We start from the raw sequence: 24,262 nt of genomic DNA on the forward strand, positions 1-24,262 counted from the left end.
AATTGAAAGGAATAGAAGCGTTCGGTGCGCAACTTACGCGGCCAAATAACACTAATGTGACGTCAATGAAAATAAGAATGCTAATAGCAACGATTATAAACTAATGGCACGTTCGACGAAAGAATATATTCAATGCTACTTGACGTATGGTGATGACGACGACGATGACGACGACGATGATGATGATGATGATGATGATGATGGTGAAGACGACGACGTGTGATGGTGATGATGGTGGTAATACTTGTGTATGACTAACCATAATATCGATATTAAAATCACCTGTAACTGTCACGCGAGATATGTCGCTACACGCGTGGCTACATGCTAAATGGGAGGAAAAAGTCCCGTGTTCGGGGAGCCTGGTCGGTCGGGATAAATGTCCTGGAAGAACGTCTCTTTTCACTTGGTTGCAGATCTCGATCGACAAGGGCTCGCGTAAACGGGACTCCGTCCTTCCCGGTCTGTCGTAACTAGTCGACCCGGTTTAACGTTTATCCCGGTTTGTACTTTTTCAACACCCTCGAGACTGCAAAGTGTCCTCGTCCCATAATTGTCACGTATCGTTGAACGAACGAACGCTCGAGCGACCGCTCGAATCGGCGAGATCGAGGTCCTTTCGTCGTTCTCTTCGCTATTTTTCCTAACTCTATTTTCGTCTTTGAGTTTCGGTTCGCATATACCGCTTGCTACCTCAGGTCGTCGATTCGAGTGGGACGTGCTCTCCGACTTTTCGTCGTTTTTACAATACACAGGTTAACTCGACGGGTCAGAGCATCTCGTGAAAACGATTCGTATGAAATGTACTCGCAAAACGTACACAAAGCTTGATCGTACGGGCTGAAATGCGATCGCGTAAATTCAAGCCGGTTGCATATACCATTGAAAGCTCATCTCTGAGTCTTTTAGCTGATTTCAGCTTACCTCTGTCGATGTACGCGTTGTTGAGGGAGCAAGAAAATTGAAACAATCTGTGTGCCGCGGTGAACGAAGGGGGAGTACGAGAATCTGATAAATACGCGTATCGAACGATTGGGAGCTCGATCGAACTAATTGGCATTTCCTTTTCCTCGACGCTTTTCCCCCGTTCCTTCTCTCTCTCTCTCTTTCTTCCTTCTCTTTCTTTACCAACAGTCAGGATATATTTCGATCAGGTTGAATAAAAAAATATGAGATATCGTATTCGACTTATCAATACCGAGCGTTAATAAAGTACAGGTGGCAAAACTTTAGGTAACAACAGCACTAGCCGAGGGAAACGAACGAACCTTGAAACGAATGACACACGCGATAATCATCAAGGCCCGTCCGTTTTCTTCTCCAGTCGAAACCTAAACTCTCCTCCTAAAAACTTTCTATCGATATCGTTTATCAAAACTCTGTACGTATGTACAAAACGTAACGCCGATCGCGATCGCCGTGGGATCGACGATCGTTCCTCGGATTCTAAGAGTCTCGTCCTTTTAAGATCGTCACGCAAAAATCGAGCTTGCGCATCGGCTGGACAAGAAAAACACGATCCCATTGGCGGGCCCCGTGATAGAAGAATAGTTTGTGCGACGATCGCGTTAACGTGGAAGAGTAGCAAAGGTGGAAAAGGAGACGTTATGCGTTTAGAAACGGTTGCTGCGATACGACGCAGCGGAAGATAGAAGTGAGGTAGATGCCTGAAAAACTTGTATTAAAATTTCCGTGGGATTGAACGTTGGGCGTCTCCCGCGTCACAAACTATGCTTCTTTGGCGATCGATGATCGATCGACCGCTTTGACGACCGATTCAGGATTAATTATTTACAGACACAGGCCGTAGTCGGTCGATCTGGAGAGTAAACGTGATGTAGGTGGAAAACTCGGGGGAAGTAAGGGAAATTAGCACTGAAGTTCGTATCCATCGGATTCTCGATAATCGCTCGGTACGATTTCTATCGAATGACGAGAAAATTTTGTTACTAAACGACGTTGCGACGATCGATAGTTCGTTGTCCCTCGATATCGATTGGAGGATCTCCTCGTGTCGAGAGTTACGTCGAGAGTCGGCTCGATCGCCGATTTTTCTTTTTTTGTTTTTTTCTTGGTTACCTATACACATCCGTTAACATATACGCATATTTTTACATACATATACATATATATATAGAATTTATTTGTTTGTTAATTTATTCGTGTATGCAAATGTGTATGTATGAATGTATGTATAATATATATATGTATATTTATATGTATATATGTACTGGAAGAACAAGACGCCGAACAAATTCGTCGGCCTGAAAGAAGCGCTACGTAAAACGCGTGGGTCCCATTTTGAAAGAGTGCCTTGAAAAACGAAAAAAAGGCCAGCCACGATGCACGACCTCGCGTTTTTCCTTTCTTTCGTTCACCAATCTTTTGCATTTTTTCACCAGTTAGATTGGCTGGACTTTCTTCGTTTCGAGCGTCCCTTTTTACACGCGGCAAGCTCTCCAAACGCGATAGGTTACGATGAGAATTTTGACGCAAGAAAAGTCTATTTATGAATCTCGATTGCCGTTAAACACGATGGAAAGCTTGACCGTAAAAGCCGACATTCAAGTGCACCACACCGTCATAAAAGCGATTCATTTCAACTTTGATCTTCGGATAATTTCTTTCTCACTCGCTCGCTCTCTTTCTTTCCTATCACACATTCTCTCTCGCTTTCCGATCGATGGAAACAACGATGGTAGCAGCGATGGTTTTTTGGTAGTGGATGGTAATGGTGGCAGTAGTGGTGAATCATTTTAGCGAGATCAACGATTGCAAAGTTACGTATACTTGTTCCTCTGTTTCTTTGCTTTCTCGAGTCACGCATGTGACTTTGGGTAAGGCCTCGCGCTTTGCCTCGATCCGGCACGACTGTCTCGTATCACCAAGCATTTCACTACCGAACTCTCGGAGACGTTCAATTGACTGACGTGTTTTTCTTCTTTTTCTTTTTTTTTTCTTTTCTTTTTCCGAAGGTTCAAGCGTTAGTAGCAAGTATCCAGTGAAAATCATGCGTGAATACGAGATAATCGTTCAGACACATGTTAGTTATGTACAAGTCGTTACACATGCACGACACACACCGTTACTGTAAACCTCGATACTGGCCATCGACGAATAGCTCTGACACTGGTACTTTCTTGTCATTGAATTGTCCACGCGGTAACGAATGGGGTCGATCGTAAACGCGAGAATTTTTTCACCGGGAGACGATTAATTTTCGATACGAAAAACGGTTTTAAGAAAAAAGTTCCGAGAACGGTTACGAAGGTGTTAACGTGAAGTGAGGTCGCGTTGATGCTTCGCGAGTTTCGTTAACAAGAAAACTTTGAAAAGACGCTGGTCATCGAACTCTCTGCTCAAATCCGATTGGCAAGATTGCGGATACGTTGCCGCGTGGAAAATTCCTCGACCATATGATACCTAGAACCATCGTTACTGGGATACGGTTGAATCTTTTCGATCATACGAACTGGATATTGATATATATATATCCAGTCTAAATAAATATCCGGTCTAAATAGAGAGAGAGAGAGAGAGAGAGAGAGAGAGAGAAAAGAAGGGCCTAATCATTATGTTTTGAAACGGAAGTCAACCGTTCGCGGTAACGAGGCTCTGGAATCAGTTACAAAAGGAAACGTTTCAATTGTGCATATCTTATCTACTTCTACGTTACCGACGATATTCAACTCTACTAGTAACTACAAACATTTATCATATATTACAATGCGTATGGGTAGAAGGTGGTATCGTTCCTGGGCTCATCACAAGCCACAGGGAGATTCGTTATCGACAATAAATAATGCGCGCAACTAATACGCCTCTAAACCTCGCAACGTCTACACTCGCTATGCGAAATATCTACTTTTAAGATAAGGTCAAATAATGCAAATTTGTAATAATACGTGTAATGCGTCCATATGCGTCCATCTGCGCTGGCTGAGTCGAAAATCTTGGTACAACCGAGAGTAGTTTGCTGTCCTTCCGTTCGAAGAAGGAGAAATGAATATATATGGAATATATATGTATATATTATATATATATATATATTATATATCTACATAATATATGGAAAGTAGTTTTCCTTTGGAAAGAGAAGCGTATATTGTCGTTTCTTTGTTTTTCTCAGCGTACTACGATTCCCGAATCAGTCTGTATACATATATACATGAAAAATAGTAAAGGTAAAAAGGGGATGAAGAAAAGTAGTCTTACCTGATTCTCAGCCGTCGTAGTCGCCAAATCGTGGATCTGAATCAGTGGAAGCGTCTCAGTTTCTCGCGTTCTCTCTATCGATCGACACATTCTACTGCCTATGGGAATTAATATGCGTCTAAATCGTTCCTGCTTCTCTTCTCTTCGACTCTCTTTTTTTTGTGCAACATATGTTTCTCTTTTCTTTTTTGTTTTCCGTTTCTATCGTTCTGTATTTTCTTTCTTAATCTCGCGTTCATTTCTTTGTCTTTCGAATTTCACGGAGGGGGAACGATCGGTGAGGGGGCTCAAGATAGAGATCGGATTAAGGCACTCGGGTCTCTGTTGAATCGATAATCTTGTGAAACGAGGGGAAGGGGTAGCCGATTGCACGGAGAAAGTGCAATCTGTTGCGCGAGAACTGCGCCAGTTCTATTCGTTTCCTTTTACTTCTTTCTCTCCTCTTTTTCCTCTTTCTTTTTTTTTTCTTTTTCATAGACGTTCTAAGTCGAAGACGCGGATCCACGAACAACTGGTCCCGGCGGCACGTCGAAGATCCATGATCGAGGATCGATACTCGCGGGAAGATACAGCAGAATCGAATTAGTTGATAAATTGTAAAATGATATGTTGCGCGAGTCGATATGTATTTAAGCTGTGTGGCCGACGCAGCTGAAAAACTGGTAGCGAGCGCTCGGATATACGGAACGCTCGACTCTCGAGGAATACGTTCAAACGTCTACCAAATTGGTCCGTTAAGTACGACGACGAACTCGCGATACTTTGGCTTTCCGCTGCTCGACACTCCCTATTTCTTCGCCCTCCTCTCGCCCTCTTGCTCGAGGGGTATCACACGTGAGGAATCACAGCGCGGCGTATAGGTATAAAACGAACTACGCTCTAAAGGTTCGTATTAAACTAATACTCGACGACGATATGTACACACCGATCCCAGCCTCGAAAAGGATCGGGGATCTTTTCATCTAAGACAGCTTCGAAGGCAAGATTTTCGCGCGTCTTACCGCGGAGAATTTTTTCGGGCAGACCCGTCCGAAATCGCGTTCGTTCATCCGTGTGAAACGATCAAAATCGGAAGAGGTTCTTTCTCCGTGCTCCGGGTACCAGGTGTATTCGTACGCTCGGGCGAACTTCCAGTCCACCATCGATGCTCCCGATGTCGTTCGCGAGTTCCTTTTCCTTTTCCGCTTCTATCGACCTTGACATATCGAGCTTCGTTAAATCGTACAAGCGTAACCGTCAGTGATTCGTGGATTACAGACTTCGCTCGAGCGTACGAATCGAAAGGGACAGGATTGGAAGACGGTCACTTTTTCCGAAATCGGCGACGAAACGAAACCAATTTGCTCGCGATTAACCCTTTGCGCACGGCCCACTTGTTCGATAGAATGATCGACAAAACTCACTCCTCGATATCCGTAGCTAGAGATCAACGCAGTTTTGTGTGGAGACTCGATCGAAAAGATCCCTCTACCAAGTGCAAAGGGTTAAAAGGGGTTGACGCGCGGTTAAGCCGCTCCTCCGCGTTCTCGTTGGCAATGAGAAATCACGGGAGGTAAAACGGGATCGAATGGAGAAACGAGTAGTGCGGGCGATCCCTTCGCCGCGAGAACCGCCGAGGAATCGTCTGGGGCGAGATGGGCCCGCTGGAGATTTGACAAAAAAAAAAAAAAAACTGTGTACATATCGAATTTATTAAACTTTACTCTTACTTGTTGGTTAGAGTGCGCCAGGAGTGGTCTAACTAAGATGCATGCGCTACAACACATCCGCTGGCTATCTTAAACCGCTTAAGAAGCAACATGGAGCGACAGAAAAAGGAAAGTAACTTTCAAAATTCTATTCGTCTACGCGTAATGCGTAATGCGTACGCGTGACGTATACCGGAGGAGGGCACGCCGCTCTTCGGTTCAACGGAAACTGTTCGTTCTTTTTATTTCACTCTTTCCGCGAAAGCGAATCTTCCAAGTGACGATTCGTTTCCATACAAACGGAAATTATTCGTTCGTTGGGATTTTTCGGGGATATCGTGCAAGGTATTTTGTCGCGATTTTCACGCGTGTCGGTCACGTTTTTGTAACGCTTCGCAAAATGTCCAAGCGAGGTCACGGCGATTCGCGAGCACCCGAGAAATAGGAGTAGCCGAGGGTAGAGGGTTGGATGCGCGGTACAAGGTGAATCGGAGTTGTGAACAAACGCGGCGAATGCAAAGGGCACGCAACGCTCGTGTTCCGACCAACCAGAGAGCGGCGCGAAACGAATGCCTACCGGGGTTAACGAGGCTAATTACGGCTTAATATTAATTAGCCAATTAGCGATGCGCCCGCGGTACTGTGCCTCCGGCACCGACGGTTGCGCCAGCCTTCGACGCCACCGACCGAACGGCGAATAAAAAAAAAAAATAAAAGAAAAAAGGAAAGAAATCTATGAATCTTCTACTAAAAAAATAAAAGAAGAAAGGGGGAAAAATACAAAAAAGAAATTGATGAGAGAGAGAGCCATCATGGATGGCGGTAAATACTGACAGGTACGCTAATTCGAAATTTAAGTGAGTTATAGAAGAGACAGAAACAATACATACGTGAGTGCGTGAGTCAAGTATTACACAACATGAAAAAACAAGGAAAATAAAAAAAACAGTTACTTCTGGCGAAAGTAAGAGAAACGATATAGTTAGCCGCGATGTACAAATACGATCGTAAAAGGGGTTTCTATTACGAAAGAAGGAGGAACAACGAAGAGGGGAAAAAAAGGTTGTCGTACACACAATACAGGTTAGCTACAAGTTTGAAACGAACTACTTTATTGGCAACTCATCTAGGCATGGAACTAAACTAATTATCCGTCGTTCTTCGCGTTCGCCGCCCTGCGTACTCTTGCTGTGTATCGTGCCGTGTCTCGATCCTTCCGCGGTTCGGAATCGTCCATGTATCGTACCACGCGTTTTTATCGTCCCTTTTCTATCACGGGCATCGCTCGTTCAACGGATCCGCGTTTATGGCACAACAAAGTAGCGAAACCAAATTAAGATAACAACTATAGTAATGATTGGAAGAAGGAAAAAGAAAAAGAACTAAGAATGACAATGGAAAGAAAAAGTACGAACATAAAAGGTAAAACTGAAGAGGGAAAGAAAGAAGACGAAGATCGACAATGAGATTTCTCGAGCGTTCGTTTAAATACGCTCGTCCGTCTTCTCATCGCGATTACCAATGTATTTCCAATCCTTTCGAGTTTCCCTTAAAATACGTTGGAAACTCGCGATTCATCGGTAATTAAGATTACGATGGAAAGCAGAAAAATAGAAAAACAACGATCGATGACTATAACAACGATACGCAACAGCAACCATGATCGCAGTCGTACTTGCAGGGGTGACGATACCGGCGGTAAAAATAATCAACGATGATAACCGATAATAATAATGATAAAGTGTGGTGATAATAGTAGTAGTAGTAACGATGATGATGACAATATTAATAGTAATAATAGAGCGATAATGACAGTAAATAGTAATAAGGATAGAACGAGGTATACGGAATATCGGATAGCCATAAACGGAGAATTGTGTAGGGTGTGGGTGGACTCGTCTAATCGAGTCGAGAGACACGTCTGATACGTGCCTCGGCGAGGGTAAATTATTTCTTTTTGTCTTCGTCTCTTTTCATCCGATCCCTCTTTCTCGCTCCGTTGTCCGCCTTGGTCGTTTGGCCGAGGAAAAAACGGTATTTATCCCAAGGCTCTTTCCCTCCCTTTTATTTTTCGAGGAACGCTGCTTTGGCGTGAAAGAACAGCAGCAGCGGTAGGGGAGTTTAAGAAAAAGTTGCGGTATTATTACAGAAACGATCGATCTCCGTTAAGAGACTCGGATTCTCTGAAAAAGTTCTTCTTTTAATCCTCTACTCACTGCTGCTCCGTCGATAAACGATCAAGTATTTCGTTCGTCATTTGAAAATTTGAGTATCGGAGGAATTATATCGGATAATTGAAAGTTTTAAACGATTAAAAGTGATGGGTTTTGGAAGGTGGGCATTTTAATTTCCGTGTAAAGCCAGTATACCAGTATACCAGGAAAAGAAAAGAAAAATAGAAACGATCGAATATTTGAAGTATCAGAGCATGGCTGACGTGGCAGACATTCGATCGATAATATTTTGTGCGAATGTACATTCAAATTGATAACATTGTAATTAAAGGAAGAAAAAGTAAAACGTACTGCGTACGCGTACAAACATTCATCGAGAAAATATTAAAAAAAAAAAATAAAAATAATTTCAAAGATAAACAAGAGAAAAGGGAAAAGGAAAGATCGATCGAATGATCGTTCCGATGAGACACGGTCGCGATGAAACGTCTGCAAGGAAGCAGAGCAGCGAGTTATACTATTCTTAAAACACGTATAATACAATGAAACGACGAGGGCGGTGAAGGAACAACGGGATTCGGATCTAAGATATTTCAACCAGCATGCTTCACCTACTGATCATTCTCAACTAATGGATGGTTAGCGATCATTAAAATACTAACTACGCTAAGAATTACTCTCGACATTCGCAATAAGTACATTAACGTGTGTACGTGTGTTTTATGTATGAGCATGTGCGTGTAGCGTATAAAATACATAATCACCGGCATATGTATGAGAAGGGATTTCTTTTCGGTAGGTTTTCAGGTAAAAAGAAAAGAAGGAAAACGTTCGTAGAGGAGGAACAGGTTAATCGTCGTCGATGACGTTTTCTTGTCGATTGCAAATGACGAGAAGGTTCTGTTCCGCGTCGACGAGGAAATCGATCGGTCGGATCGAGTGCCCCCGCGTTTCTTCCTCGTCGGAACGCGTCCTTCCGTTCTCGCGTCAAACGATTGACGTATTTCACGCGAGACCGTGGAAGCGCTCTCTTCCTTCCTTTCGACCGACATTTCGGAATATACGATCAATTTCCCTGAAAGGGAAAGAGGGAAAGGACAAAATAGAAAGAGGAGCAATTTTTTTTTAGAAACAAAGAAAGAAACAAATAAGCGGGACACGATGGAACGAAGAAGGTGCATGGTAAGAAGAAAAGGGAAAGTGGAAGCTGCAGGGGTATAGGATACACCGATATCGGGTTGTCTTCGAGGTCAGTTTTAAGTACGCACCCATGTTCTATCTCGAAACTGCGTACCATCTCGAAGTACGCAGACCGTGGAAAATAGAATTCGGTTGCACCGTGGTCTCTAGTCAAATCATCGCCTCTTGCTTGCTTTTTTTCGCTAGATTACGCGCACGCGTGCACGCGTACCTGTTTCCGCGATTTCTCGTATTAAGGCGTGCTTCGTTATCTCACTCTCTCTCTTCCATACATTCGCTAACTCTTTTACTTCCTCACACTCTCACGCGTGCTCACTCTCCCACTCTCTCTTTCAAATTTTTTTTTTTGTTTCTTATTCATCTAAGTACCATCTTATAAGTCATAAATATCACTCGCGAGCTTTGTCGTCGTTAATATTACGGTACATATTAAGTATATGTTTAAAGTATATATCACTAAAGAATATTACTTGTCGTTTGAAAGAGGATTCTTTCTTCGAACTTCTCCCGCTCCGCTATAACACGTTTTCGCCGCGTCGTTTTCTTTCTTTTTTTTTTCTTTTTCTCTGTTCGCCGGAGCGGCGAATCTCTTTCCTTTAAATATCTCTTTACGCGTACAGATTATCGTCTCCCTTTTTTTTTCTTTTTTTCTTTTTCTCACTCGATTCGTGTCGTCACGCTTATCGTATCTCGTTAAACTTAAATAATACACAGCTTACAGTTTCAGTAGATCGCTTATTGCTCGAAGTTTCTCACATTTGTTTCGCGGCATCGCGTTCCTCTCGCCGACGACCACTCTCTCTCTCGTCATTTGCTAGCGGCAAATCGCGGCGCCTGCATGCGCGGGACCGTTTCGTTCGACCATCTTCCGCCCAATCGTTCGCGAATTAGAACGGTATCATAAATAAATAGAAGAATCGCGGATTGCGATCGTTAATTTAAGTCTTGCGGAAACTCGTCTGTTCTCTCGTCCGCTCGGTCGATCCTTCGCGCTCCTGCATCGACGATATCCACTCGACGCAATATTCTTAACACTACGGCAACCGGATGATGCCACGTTAGAATTAAGCATTGACGTATCTCTACCATTATTTAGAGGTTCGAGAAAAATCAACTATCTCAGTTTACTACATATTCCTATAAATGTGACAAAAATCATATTTTATCAATTGTCGAGGAAAATGGTCGTTCGTGATAGCGTCGATAGAAAAAGGAAAGAAAGGCGGAAGAGCAAAGGGAGAATGAGGTGAAAGGGAAAAGAAATAAATTTTCACGAGCGAAAAAGAGTTGGTCGAAGAGCGAAGGATCGATGACGAAGAGACGCGAGACGAATACACCGATGGAAAGGCGCGAGTCGATCGAAAGCGGCGAAAGATCGAGCCGCGGATGCAGTCGCCTCGATCGATCCCTGGTCGCGAAAACGAGAACAGCGTGACGCCTACGGATAGGTATAAATTAAGTATCGACTCGTTTTGTTTCGAACTCCTTAAAATTCTAGTCTTAATCTGCTTGAAACTTACAACTAGGATCGCTTAATTAACGCTGAGCTAATCTCAATCTTGGGTTCCTGTTATCTTGGCCGCGTTGCTCGCGACTCTAGTACACCTAGAAACGAGTATCCCTCAGAAATGTGTTTTCTTTTCTCTTTTCTCCTTCCCTTTCTCTGTATATCGCGGTTGAATCGCGGACTGCTCGTGCTACTCGCGCGATGGAGAAATATTGTCTTCCGTTACTCGAAGAAAAATATATGTATACCTATGCGCTATCTTATTTAAACGCGTCCCGTGTAACGCCTGTTTCGCACGCCTGCTTTTTCTCTCTACGTGTACGCGTGGTTGACCGTGCGCGTTTGCGACCGTGTGACCGAACGCGCGAACAGTCGTTCACCGAACGAAAGCGCGCAGTAACTAAAACGGAGACAAAACAAGAGGAAACAGGGGAAAAAGGGGAAGAGAAAAGTTAGCCGAGATCGCGACGAAAGCTGACAAACGGATGGGCGAAGAGAGAAATAGACAGACGAACAGCTAGAACGTTTCCACATATGCTTCGTTTGGCACTTTGACCGAGGCGGAGGAGTATGTCGCGCGACAAACAGGAGAACTGCCTCGTTCTCTGGAGCGGAAGAAAGGGGTGTCGCGGACCGCGATCGTGTCGCTCTTTACAACGTGGAGCGTTCCTTTTCCACGTGCTTTCGTTCGGGTTTGCCAACAACGTCGCCCCGCGATTTTTTTGTAAATCGACAAAATAGGATATAGAATGGAGCCGACGAAAGAAACGTCGAAAAGAAAAGCAAAGCGAACGAATCCAGTGAGTAATCGGGCTCGCGAGGTCGTTCGTTCACGGTGTAACACATCCAAATGTTTTGTCCTCTTTCTCTCTGTTTTCTCATTCTACCTCCCCTGTTTTATTGCTTCGTGGTCGAGATCCTTGAGAATGGAACGGTCGCGAAACGACCGCCGATATCGTTTAAATAATTAAGTAATTAATTAGCATACGAGCAAGCGCGGTTGAACAACGTCGCGCGTATTCTGCCAGGGACCGTGCTAATCTAACTAGGAACCGAATGTGTGGCGAGAATATCGTGGAACGCGTGAAATAATTACGATGGACGAAATCAAAGAAATTGAAAATGAAGGAAATAGGAAAGTAAAAGAAAAATATATACGAAAATTCGCGAACGAAGGATGCAAGGTTACCGCAACAAAATATACGATGCGATCGAATTACGCGCGACTTGTTTCTCTTTTACATATGCACACATACATACAATTGTTCTGCCTCTCGTCCTCGCTGCCTTTCACACTCTCTCGCTAATAAATTAATCGGCAAGCGATAACGACGAGTAGTAAACGCAAGAAGAATAATTTCGGTTTTCGGGCTGGGAAATCCTCATGCCCTGGTCGAGGACACCACCTCGGACTCTGCGACGCTTTCGAGTTTATGTCCGTATCCGCTCCCTTCTCGTTTCTTTTTCTCGCACCGCTTTCCACGACTCATCCTTCTCAACGTATAAATTCTCAGTATATTTAACACGTAATGCAAATACGTGACAAAAGCAAAAACAAATGTAGAACCGGTAACCGATTACACAAAGGATAGCAGACATTTTTATCCATTCAACGGGAAGACGATGGCGAAGGTTTTCGCGCTGACTCAAACGCGAAACATTTTTCAAAGTGGCAGCTAGATAAGTATAGAATCGGCGAGGAAGAGGAAAAGAAACCGAGAATCGTCCGAAGGAACGAAGACACCCGCGTCGCGAGGAAGAGTCAGCGGAGACTCGGTCGGCGCAAGATTTCCGATCGCAGAGCCGACGTTGGGTGAAAGGCGACCGAAGCAACGGCATTTAAACGTACATGCCCATTCCATACATGGAACCCCAGTCGACGCCCTGGAAGCTGGACATGTCGACGTTGGTGAGCGAGTATCCCTGGTAGGGGTTGGCGGGCGCAGCCGCAGCCGCGGCAGCCGCTGCAGGAGTGGCTGCTGCCGCGGCAGCTGCGGCGGCAGCGGCTGCTGGTGGAGCCGGAGCTGGGGCCGGCGCTGCTGCGGCTGCGGCTGCGGCGACCGCCGCCGCGGGGATCGGGTACGGCGCGTATCGATAAGCGGACAAAGCCGGGTAACTGCTGGCGAACAGTTTTCCGTATCCGGCGACGGCGTTTTGTACCTGGGCAGCCGCAGCCGCAGCCGCGGCAGCTTGCACTTGGGCCTGCGCCTGAGCCGCGACGATCTGCGAGGCCGCAGCAACCGGCAGTGGAGGCTGTGGCGCCAGTCGAACGCCCAACGCTCCCAAAACCACCCTCTTGCCGAGGGTCAACGCGCCTGGTTGAACCGCCTCCTTGGGCTGAGCCTTCTTGCACTCGACTTTCTTGTTTTTGATCGTATGGAAATGGATCTCGCACACGCGGTCCACCACGTCCTCATTCTCGAACGTGACGAATCCGAAGCCACGATGCCGCTTCGTCTGTTGGTCCATCAGCATCACCGTTTCCTCCACCTTGCCGAACTGGTTGAAGTAGGCCTTCACTTCGTCGCTACTAGTGTCCTGACTCACGCCGCCGACAAAGATCTTCTTCGTGCGATTCGCCTGTTTCGCGCGGTTCTTCGGCGTCGCGTGTTTAGGGTCGATCTTCTTCCCGTCCAATGTGTGGATTGGACACTTCAGCACCTTGTCCACGCTACCGGGCTCGGCGAACGTGATGAAACCGAAGCCGCGACTACGCTGTAACCGAACAAGCCAGAACGGCCACGATGCACAACGACCGTCTCTTCCAACTTCCCCGTCTCTCTCTCTCTCTCTCTCTCTTTCTCTCTCTGTCTCTTACACACACGCACACACACGCGCTCTCTCTCTCTCTCTCAGTCTCTGTACGCACGCTTTCGCTGCTTCCTATATCGAGTGTCCCTTTCTTTAACTGTATTCGACAACCTGCCTATAGTCTATGGATATTGCTTCGTTTTTCCGTCGATCTAATCCGGCGAGACGTCGATTTCGCCTATACTTTTATAAAACGCACGCGGCGCTACAAACGCGTCGCGAATATTTTCGTATCGTTCAGTTTTTTAGTAGACTTGCTTGTGACGAGAAAACTCTTTTATTACCGTCGCGTTCCGTCCAAAAAGTATCCTGTCTCGTTTATCTCGATATCGTACTCTGTATTGTAAAAGAGGTACCATAAAATCTCCTTTTATGTACAGTTAACTAATTACTACCAAACTACCGTTTACATGCAAGACTGTCCAAGCCAATGTAAGACAAACATTCTAGGATTACGTGAGACAAGGACTTCGAATAAATATGATAAGAATCAACTGAAGTTACGGTCGTTAATTGCATCGCTACCGAATACGAGTAATATATGTATAATCTATGCCCACAGTCCTCGTTCGTGATTTCTCTCGAATCCCGTGCGAACGTATCTTTTAGAAACGAGCCTCTGCCTCTTTTCCACCTTTTACAAGTTTTAAATACATGTTTTAATACAGTAAAATACCAAAATACGATTCTACTTCCTTTACACTGTCTCAGCAATTAGTTACATCGATTAGTACAACTTTCTGTCTACGATCTACTGTGTGAAGTCTCGTGCAAAAGTGGAAGGAAGAAACTGGTGCATCGAATCTCCTCGAGGCGAATTGCGTTTTCATCTTTTTTTTCTTTCTCTTTCTCTTTTTTTTCTTTTTACCCCCTTCCCATTACCGATCCCGAATCTTTTTCCTTCGATGCGAACGGTTTGACCTATCGAGGAGGAAATGGACAAGAATTTGAACGCGTCGGTGGCCCGTTCCCGAGCTTCTTCATCTTTTCTACGTTTTCACGGTATCTTTCAAACGCGAGATGTTTTCAGGAAACGTCTGATAATTTCGGCAAAATTCTATTATCACGATTTTAATTGTGGAAGCTCGACGAAAATTTCGGGCCAGCGACTGAGATGGACAAGCCGACGGAGAGCTTCCATCGAGTAAACCGACCTGTGTAACCGGATCCTTCATGATCAGGACATCGGTGACGGTACCGAACATGCCAAAGTATTCCCTGAGCTTCTCGCTGCTGGTCTGCCAAGACAAGCCACCGACGAAGAGTTTGCCAGGTGCCGGGTCGCCGCCATTCGGTGTACTCCTGCCGGAGCTGCCGGAATGGCTACCGTTTATAGGCACCAGGGCATTGTGAAAATCGTGTTCGATCGCACCGTTCGCTGCCTCCATGCCGGCGCTGAAACACACATCGTATTCGTCGTCGATTAGACATTGCATCTGACTTTTATTCGTTGATATTTCTATCGTCGGAAGAAATATAAAATATGAAGGAGGATAGGGTGACAAAGAAGGAGAAAAATTAGAAGAGAAAAAGGCATGAGATTAATCTTAGTCGGAGGTTTCGGGTTTTCGTTGCTTGGTAAAACAGAATTTTCAGAAATCGAGTTTTCAGGGTGTAAGAATCGTTATTTTTAGGTGACGTTTGACATACAAAATTACTAGGTAATTGCACAGCAAGGGACTTGAAATTTCTCGTACATACTTAGTTATTAGTGGAGAAAGCACAATTATCTTTAATATTACTTTAGCTATTATATATTTATCACGATACGTTCTTTCCAACAAAGGAAAGAACTTTTATTAGTTCATCAAGCTCGAGCGTATAAAAGAAAACATTTTCGAAGCAGCGTACAGTGATACACCCGGAAGCTTCGATTCTCAACACTCTCTCCGATTAATCTCGTTCTTTCATACAAACTTACATTCGGATAAATCTATGTAAATCTCGTTTGACATTGCGAACGATTAAATCAGGCCACAATAGCGTGAAAAAGGAAACGGGAAGGCCAAAACTGGAACTCGACGTCGTTACGTAATTAACAGCAGGTTACATTTTAATTACTGATGTAAGGCGAGTTGCATGGAAAAAAGAAACCTTCTCCTCGCGACGGTTTCCCAACGGCAGTTTATTGTCTGACTCGCGAACCACCGGCTGGGCCCTCGTTTCTTCTTCGTGCACGTGTTTACGCGTCGCACGGTATTAAGCGTAACTTGTACCTTACATTCTACGTATACATATATACTTGAAACGCGTCGAAATGTTCCGAATCGACCCTCCTGCTACTTTTCTGCCCGCTCGCGCTTTCTGTGAGACGAGCTGGTGTCGCCCGCGAAATTCTCGTTTAAAATTAGTCGTCGTTTAAGAAAAGAAACTAAATCTCATCGTCGTTTCGTTTAAATCGTTGTGGAAAGCAGTCGAGCGATCGGTAAGGTCAACGAATCCATCTAACATTACAATTGCGTAAAATTTGTACCATAAAAATCAAAATTAAAAGTACCTGAAGAAATAATGTAAGAGCAAAATTATTCAAATTCTGAAAAATCCACCGTCGTGAATCTATCGAATTATTAGGAAAATTATTACGAACCGATACTTCCAAAATTAATAGGTTCCAAAGATATTTGCTTTTACCGAGTTTTAGGAGAAACTCGGGTGACGCATTTTCTCTTTTCATTTCAGATAATCCCGTTACTACTACTGCAAGCTTTCATGATCATTGGCGTGCCTATCCTGTGCTGTCACAGACTATTTGTCACTACGATCGATGTTCAGTAAGTTTAGCCCAATCAGATCGGATATATGTACATCCTACGCTGAAGGGTTCTCGTTAGCAATCCAACGATTACAATCAACCCTGGATCTAATAATCGAAATTCTTTACACGTAGGATTCCGCCGGGAAATCGTCGTTTCGAGATAACGTCTCCTCCAGGATTTTTCGATCTACGAAATCCTCGGATTCTCAAGGTAAGCGCCGCGATCTTGTATCGATGCACGATTTACATTAGAAAATTGTATTCAAGAAAATGTTCTCCAACGTTATCCAACGAATTCATCCGAAGGAAAAACATTTTAGCTATCATGTTTCTTTCTCCTTCCACTCGAAAGATTCGATTGAGCCGATAGGAATGCATAACGTTATTTTATTTTCGCCCTTCCTCTCGTTATTATTCTTAGCCGCCAATGATTTGTCGCCTGTCTCCCTACGAGCGCTACAATGACACCAACAATCGCAAGAATGGTAGTACTCATCCATCGTTGTCACGTAACAAACTATCAATCACCAGCTATTACCATCGCCTCTTGTCCTCTCTCACCTTCACCACATCTTAAAATTAAAGAAATCCCGAGAATTATCGTACAAATTCTTACATTCAGTTGCCTCTTATCACCCCTTTGGCTGTCTCTTTTCCCCCTTTCACTCGTTCTCACCAAACCTTAAGAAACCTGGAGAAACTGCTGAATTACCATACGACTTCCTCTATTCCATCGGTCCATTCAAGCTTCCGGAAACATAACCCTAAAGTACCGAGTAACCGTACAAGATGGCACGGGTAACGCGTCTGAATGGCAACAGAGCGCCCGCGAGCATTAAACCCCTGAAGTCCGAAGAAATTCGATCGATCGTCTAATCGACGATCCCGACTGAGCGAGACCCGAGCCAGTAGAAAGAGCCAGAGACGTAGTTTCCAGCGGTTATAACAAAGTCGTGGAGATGTACGTTGCCCTTCCCGGCATGATTCGTCGAGACCCGCTGCTCAACATTCGTCGGAGAGAAAGAGAAAGCGCAGGCGGATTGCGAGGGGGTTAGGGGGGACGTAAAAGAGCCGCACGTTACTCCGATTCGGTTCTATCACCGCGAGGAACGTGGACAGAGCGTAGCGAGGGGTTGAAAGAGCAGAGGGAGCGGCGTGGCTGCGGCGCAGCGCGGTCTAGTGTGGAAGCTCCCGGGGGTGGAAAGGTTCCGAGGATCGCGCTAGGGAAGAAAGAGAAGAAGGGATGTTGATGTGCGCGTGTACGTGCACCCACAACCTAACAGGGGCAAAGGGAGAGAATGGTTGGCGAGAAAAGGAGATAACCTTCGTAACGGTTGCGGGGTGCGAGAGAGATGGAAGACAAGGGACGAAAGGAAGAGGGGCAGGAAGAACGGCGACTAGCGGTGGCTTCGATTCCGCGCGCATCCAAATAATTTATCAATTATCCCGAACCCATCTGGATTCGCGGTTGCCGTATCTCTGGCGGACCGGAGGGCAGCAGAAATAAATGTAACCTGTCGTAGTTCTCCAGAGGAGAATCGTCAGGGCAATTCGAAGAGTAAAATTTTCATATATCTTTAGATATTTTCGGCTTTAAGATTTGTCGATTCGGGAATGAGTCACGATTCATGGAGATTGTCTTGGCAAGCAAGAAGAAAATGAGTCGAATTGACCGCTGGTTAAACTGGAAGGAAGCTGCGAGGAGTATTCGAACGAAAGTTTTGTCGGTCGATGGCGGTCGTGAGCGGATCGTTCCCGTCACTGTGGACGAACAGGGTAGAAAGAGAAAGAGCGAAACGAGAGAAAGAGGGGAGGGAAAGAGCAAAGTGAAACGGGGCGAGCCATTCGGGGCGAGGGAGTCGGCCAGTGGGGGACGCTAGGATGGATAGAGAGCGGGAGTGGAGGGTGAGAGAACGCGCAGCTGGTGGATCAATACGCCCCTTCGTACTTCTCTCTCCCTTTCGCAATGTTCCACCCCTGCGGTACGTCTATCGAGAGATGCGACGCTGCTTTTTCTCGTTCGCCGCCTAATTTTCGCGTAAACTCGTCTCTCTCACGTGCCATTCCGCATTAGCCGGCTTTTTCTTCCGCGCCTTCTTCCGGTCATTTCATCCTCATTGCGTCCGAATCCGCGTCCTTTAACCAACTAGACGATTCCTTTCTTCTACTCTACTGAAATTTCTCAAGATCCGTTCTTTCATCGATTTACTTTCTTTTCGATACGTTAGATTCCTTCGAGCTCCTTTCGAGCGTAGTCTTCGCAATTGGCAGAAGAGAGCGGGGAGGAAGGTCAATCACGAAATCAGACTTCCAGCCATCCAACCGATCGAACTCGTTCGCCTAAGAAAGACGCCTAAATTTAGATCCAACCGGCAGACAGGAACGTAACTGGTTGAAACCCTGCGTTACGTGAGATTCGAACGATACACTGTCCTATTATAACATCGTGTAATTATTTCGGCCCATTCTTCGCATACAATGCGATTTACGTTACGTATCCCTGTGAAGCTCGACTCTCCACGTGCAACTATCTCCGTTGTCATTCGACTTCACTGTTTGCGATCGAAGGAACCTTCCGATACAAGAAACTGTCGCAAACTTTACCAAGTTTCGTCGTTTCATTTCTCCATATATTCGCGATTCTTTCGGCCGCGTGTCCAATTCCAAGCAAGTATTCAAAGATTGGAAAATCGATCGTTACCGGTGACCTCTTCTCCATCTATCTCAACGCGTTTACGATAGACACGAGGGAATTCCTCAACGATTAAACATTTCTAGTCGACGTCGTGGCACAACTGGTGGTCGAAGCGCGGTGTTAGCGCGTTCCAGTCATGACCCCGATCGTTTTGCGACAGGCCGAAACGCGAGGTGTAACAGGAAGCGAGGATAACGGGCCAGGGGAGACGGAGAGAGTCAAGCTGCTGGATACGCGAGAACGGTTTCAGTATTTCCAGTATCGGTAAGCAGCAGGCTATGGCTGCGCGTAGTCGTCGTCCCCCTGATGGCCCTCGGCAACATCGAGGGTTACTTTCCTCCCATTCTCTGCCGCCCTTGTTCGGGCTGGCCGCGCACTTCTCTCTCTTTCTCCCTCTTGTTCTCTCCGAGTCTCCCTCGAGCCCGTACTCGGTCGCACGCGGAATATGCGCGGTTAGACAGGCGCGCACCAGCTACCCTTTCACCCTTCCACCCTCGGTGGCCCGCCAAGGGGCTCGAACCGGCGAGGAGAGGGTGCTTTACCGCTGTTGGTGGGACTACGAAGCTGGAGGAGAAGCTCCCTCGGGTGGGGGAGGGACAGGGTGCGGAGGCACCGTCGCCAGCGAGCGATGCAGTACCGTCGAGACGCTCGACCGAGCGATACCGCCTTCGCAAGAGTCGAATCGACGCCGCCATCGGCGAAACGACACCAAAGCATAACACCACCAGTCGCCACCTTCGGCATCTTCCGTTCCTGCCTCTATCATCGTCGTCATGTATCGCGAGAACGATCGACGATCTTCGCGCGAATCATTCCTTCGCTATCGATCTAGCGTGCGAAATATATCGAAGACGCGGGTTGCATCGCGAACAGCGAACCGCGCCAAATCCCGATCGAATCGCGGACCTCGAGAATGTCGAAGGAAGTAGGATCTCTCCGGCTGAAAGGACTCGAACCACTCAACCACTCGCCGGGGATATTGTCTTGTCACAGCAGTACGCCTTTAAAGAGTTACTGGTGTGATGGGACATTGTCCTCGTCTCGTGGCCATCGTCGAACGCAGTCTCATTCGTTCCAGTGTTCTCTGGATTCCAAAGTGGAAGGAACTCCGACAAAAGTGTTGGCGGTCTCTTTGTGTTTCGTGATAGATTTGCAAAGGTGGAGAAGCGGAACAAATAAGAACGATAGAGTTCATGGGATATTTGCAGGTATCGGAGGACAGGGAACACGAAACAAGAAGAAGAGGCGAAAGAAGCTCCGTAAATTTCGTGAACTTTCGTCTTTCGAATCTCGAGCGTTATCTTCGTGAAAGATTAGAGTAACTCCGCGTCCCTCGACAGGTGACCGTAACGGGCGAAGGCTCTGCCAAGGTGTCTCTTAATTCTTGCCAGCGTGGTTATCACGGCGTTTCCGGTCGATAAGGCAGCTTCCGGAAGGTGCGGCTACGACGGTTGATCGAACGACTTTCTTCTCGGTTCATGGGAAGAAGCGAGAAAAGGAATTCTTCGTTTAAGTTCAACTAAAAAAAAAAGAGAAAAAAAACAGACGAAGCTTCCATTCGATATAATCGCTCGTTCCCCTTCCACGAACAAGAAAGTCGTCAGAACTGTCCATTCTGTCCATACTGTTCCCAAAACGTTAAAATCACTGGCACCGGTGGACCGTAGAATGGATTCTGAATGGAATCGTATCGTGATGTCTGAATTGGCAAGATGGCGATGTCAGAACGTTTCAGGTGTGTTTTCTTCGCGAACCAGCGATCATCCGTGGCCCCGACTTATTTTCTTCGATGGATTCCATTTTCCTATCCCCGTAAGGGTGGTTCTCGGAATCTAAGGGATTTCGTGAAAAGTATATTTCTTCGAACAATCGAATCGAACCTATGGATTCGTTTCGACCACGCCGCACGTCAATAAATAAAGGCAATTCTTTCCATTCTCGCGGATACGTAACAAAGTGGTTACACGCATCCGTTCTCGTAACAGAATCGTCGACGCATTATCGCGATCGAACAGTTGACGAGTTCGTCCACTTGGCCTAGTTCCGGGGTGGAGTAGTCCACACATAGTATCTTCCGTGGTTTCAACCCCGAAATATCTGCGGTCGTTTATTGAATAATGAATCAGGCTTGTTTCCATCCTCGACGCAGTGTACCGAATTAAAGCGGCGCCACGACGGGGCAGTGAAGAACTCGAACGGGGTCGATGAAAAGGTTAACGTCGGGTTTAGGTCGATCGTACGCCTTCTCTTTCCCTCCACTCGCCCCTCCCTCTCTTCCTCTAATCGACTCCCCTCTAGGTTGCTTGGTTTCCCCAGTTTCGATCAGAGTTTCTACTAGCGGCGACGTTCGATCGGTGTCCGAATGACGTACACGGATATGCTCGTAACTCACGTTCGACCCTAGTCTTTTGCCTAAACTCAAGTAATTTCCATTGCTTTTCTCGTCATCACGTGCAATACGATCTCGCCACCGATTCACCCACTCTCATCGCCAACGATTCATCAGACGTTATAAACAACGAGCTATGGCACAATCTGGTGAACTCATCGAATCGGCAGATCTTCGAAGCTATTCACGAGGCTCGTTGTTCTTCGTTGACGAGTCTCAGGCCGCGATCACGAAACGTTAACGTTCGCTGGAAATTTCTGGTCCGGCTGGATCGAATCGAATCGATTTCATTGTTTCAGAGTTTCGCTGGTAGTCACTGTACACACGGTACATCGACAACGTCGTTTAAGTACAAAAATACGATAGGGGGAGTAGTTGTTAAAGGGAGAAAAGGGCGGGAATCTTCCACCTAGACAGGAATACGCGTCTCTGTAATTATCGATGGCACGCGACGCTCGTTACATCATTCACCGTCTCGTTTTACTCTAGCGGCTGGATGTTACGGGGTTCCCTACATCGCATCCTATTAGTAACTCTGTACTTCGGCTACCCCTTGCAACCACCGCGTTGTCGTAATTTCAACGTAATCCTGTTCGATTCTGTAAAATTTAATCGATTCGAAAGAACGAATCTCCTCGGACGTTCCAAGACTCCGGCAAAGAAAGGAGAGAGACAAGAGAAGGGGCTGTGGAAGATGAAAAAGAGGCCGAGCGTAGGTTAGGGCATGCAGAAATCGCGGTAAGAATTGATTAGCCGTTGAATTAACGGGCGCGGCACGTTTGCGATTCGAGAGAGGAGGAGGCTTGCGAAGGTAGTCGTTGGGTTGGAGTTGGATTTCACCGGTAATGGAGGTGGCGGTGGTGGTGGTAGTGGTGGTGGTGATGCGGCGGTGGTTGTGGTGTTGGTGGTGATGGTGGTGGTGACAGTATTGGTGGTCGTGCTCTGGTCTCGTAGATGCACGTGGAGATGGTAGAACCTATGGTGGTTACTAGTGCTGGTGGTGACGGTGATGGTGTGGTAGTATGCCGGGTGAATGGGGTGGGCTGTCATTTAACCTTCTTGTCGGTTGGTAGAGGGTACAGCCGCTAGGCGGCGACACGTTTGATCGTGAGGAAAACGTGGTAGAGGGAGCGGGCACGGAAAAGGGGAAACGAAAGCTGCAGGTTATCCCCGTTCGTTACGGCAGCTATCGTCGTCGTCGTCGTTGTCGAAGAACGCGTCTGTGTTTAGCCGGTTGTTCGAACATTGTGTACGTTCTGATATCCTTTTCAAGAATCGTACGAGAAACCTACCATCGAGATATAGAAGCGTCTACACACACATACACGTCTATGACAATCAGCGGGAGCAGCAAGAAGAACATTGGAAAAACCGAATACGCTCCGCCATGTTCATCCCCGTGAGAGACACCTTAGACAAGAGAAACCCCCATAGATGTGTAGAGCCTAGAGTACGCACCGTTACGCGCAGATGTCGTTGTTGTGTAGACATTGTTATAGATTAGATACAATCCGTCTTAGAGATCTATGTATTATATATTTGATATTTTTACGCGTATATGTATACGTATACATATGTAGTATATATATATATATATATATATATATATATATATGTATATAAATAACAGAGACAGAGTATAGCTTTAGCCGAAAAACTGTTTCGTCTTCGCTCTAGATACTCGTTGTATACTCCGCTTGATATTATGTACATGGATACACGTATCTATTTACAAACGTGCGCACGCGCTCGTCCGCATATATTTCTTTCTCTCTCTCTCTCTTTCTCTCTTTCTCTCTTTCTCGCTCTTTATGTGTGTTTACACGTACCGGCGCGAGGCAACATTTTGATCGATTTTGTTAGAATCGAAGTATACGCGTGTTCCCTTAAGCTTTACGATGGTTCGTGACGCGTTTTGAGAAACAAAATATCCATAGGAGAAAGGCGAGCGAACAGAATCCCGTGGCAACATACAACGCGCAATTTGCATGTATTGCGCGTTGCAAATGACCTATATGCAGTTAAGCGATGCAAACACGTTACCGTAACTCTATATGTTAAGTATCACTGCCTTTTGCGTATCATAGAACTGCACACGTAGATTGTATTATATCTTTTATAACTATCGCTGGCAAGAACGATCTTACCACGCAGAAACTAGTCTCGTCGAGACGAATTCAACGTTATAATCGGTTCTTAAAAAATTCACGAATGTACTAGAGTATGTACGAATAATAGTAACGGGGGTGGATGTTCAATAAATCGAAACAAAGTTGTTTCAATCACGAATCTATCTCGATGCTTCGATTTCCTGACCCAGAACAATTTCTCTGACTTATCTGACGTCTCGATTCGCGCCAATAACGGTCAAACGTTCGACAATAGTTTTCCCCGGTTCGATTCTACGAAATATTATCCTCGAAAGAGCGATTATCAAGGATCAAGGATATAAGGAAGAAGAAAAGTTGGTCGGAACGATCGGCCAGCGACAACAAGAGGTGACTCATTTGCAAGTTACACGCATAAACGTCCATTAAAATAATTGCACTGTGCCGTGATCGAAAGGATTAAATGTTACGCGTCACGAAACAACCCCTACACTCGGTTCGTTTCAATTTACCGCTATCTCTCTTCTCCTTTTTTCTTTTTCCTTCTTTTAAAGAACGACCGAGAGAGCGGCTCAATTAATTTTAATTTGGACGATATTAATTTTAATTAAGGTACGCAATTAACACGAAACACGTCGTCAGCGGGTGTCGTCGGTGACACGGTGAGACCGGATGGAAATAAGTTGGCTTTAAAGTCTTCGTAGCGAGAGCTTCTCAAGG

At 45.7% G+C, this 24,262-nt stretch overlaps 1 protein-coding gene across 10 annotated transcripts in view; it reads right to left on the reverse strand.

The window, feature by feature from the left end:
* Positions 1–646: 646 nt before the first annotated feature.
* Positions 647–24,262, reverse strand: part of LOC117240085 (RNA-binding protein Musashi homolog 2) — a 129,925-nt gene continuing 106,309 nt past the window's right edge. For all 10 annotated transcript variants that reach the window (XM_033505958.1, XM_033505955.1, XM_033505948.1 and 7 more), the window contains 2 exons: positions 14,750–14,990; positions 647–13,499 (listed from right to left, as the gene is read on the reverse strand). In XM_033505958.1, coding sequence (XP_033361849.1) covers positions 12,624–13,499; positions 14,750–14,983 — 1,110 coding nt within the window. In that variant the 5' untranslated portion in view covers positions 14,984–14,990 and the 3' untranslated portion in view covers positions 647–12,623. The remainder of the gene's footprint in view (positions 13,500–14,749; positions 14,991–24,262) is intronic.

The sequence above is a fragment of the Bombus vosnesenskii genome, unplaced genomic scaffold (genome assembly GCF_011952255.1).
Source record: "Bombus vosnesenskii isolate JDL3184/JDL3185 unplaced genomic scaffold, Bvos_JDL3184-5_v1.1 scf7180000014540, whole genome shotgun sequence".
Classification (NCBI taxonomy): domain Eukaryota; kingdom Metazoa; phylum Arthropoda; class Insecta; order Hymenoptera; family Apidae; genus Bombus; species Bombus vosnesenskii.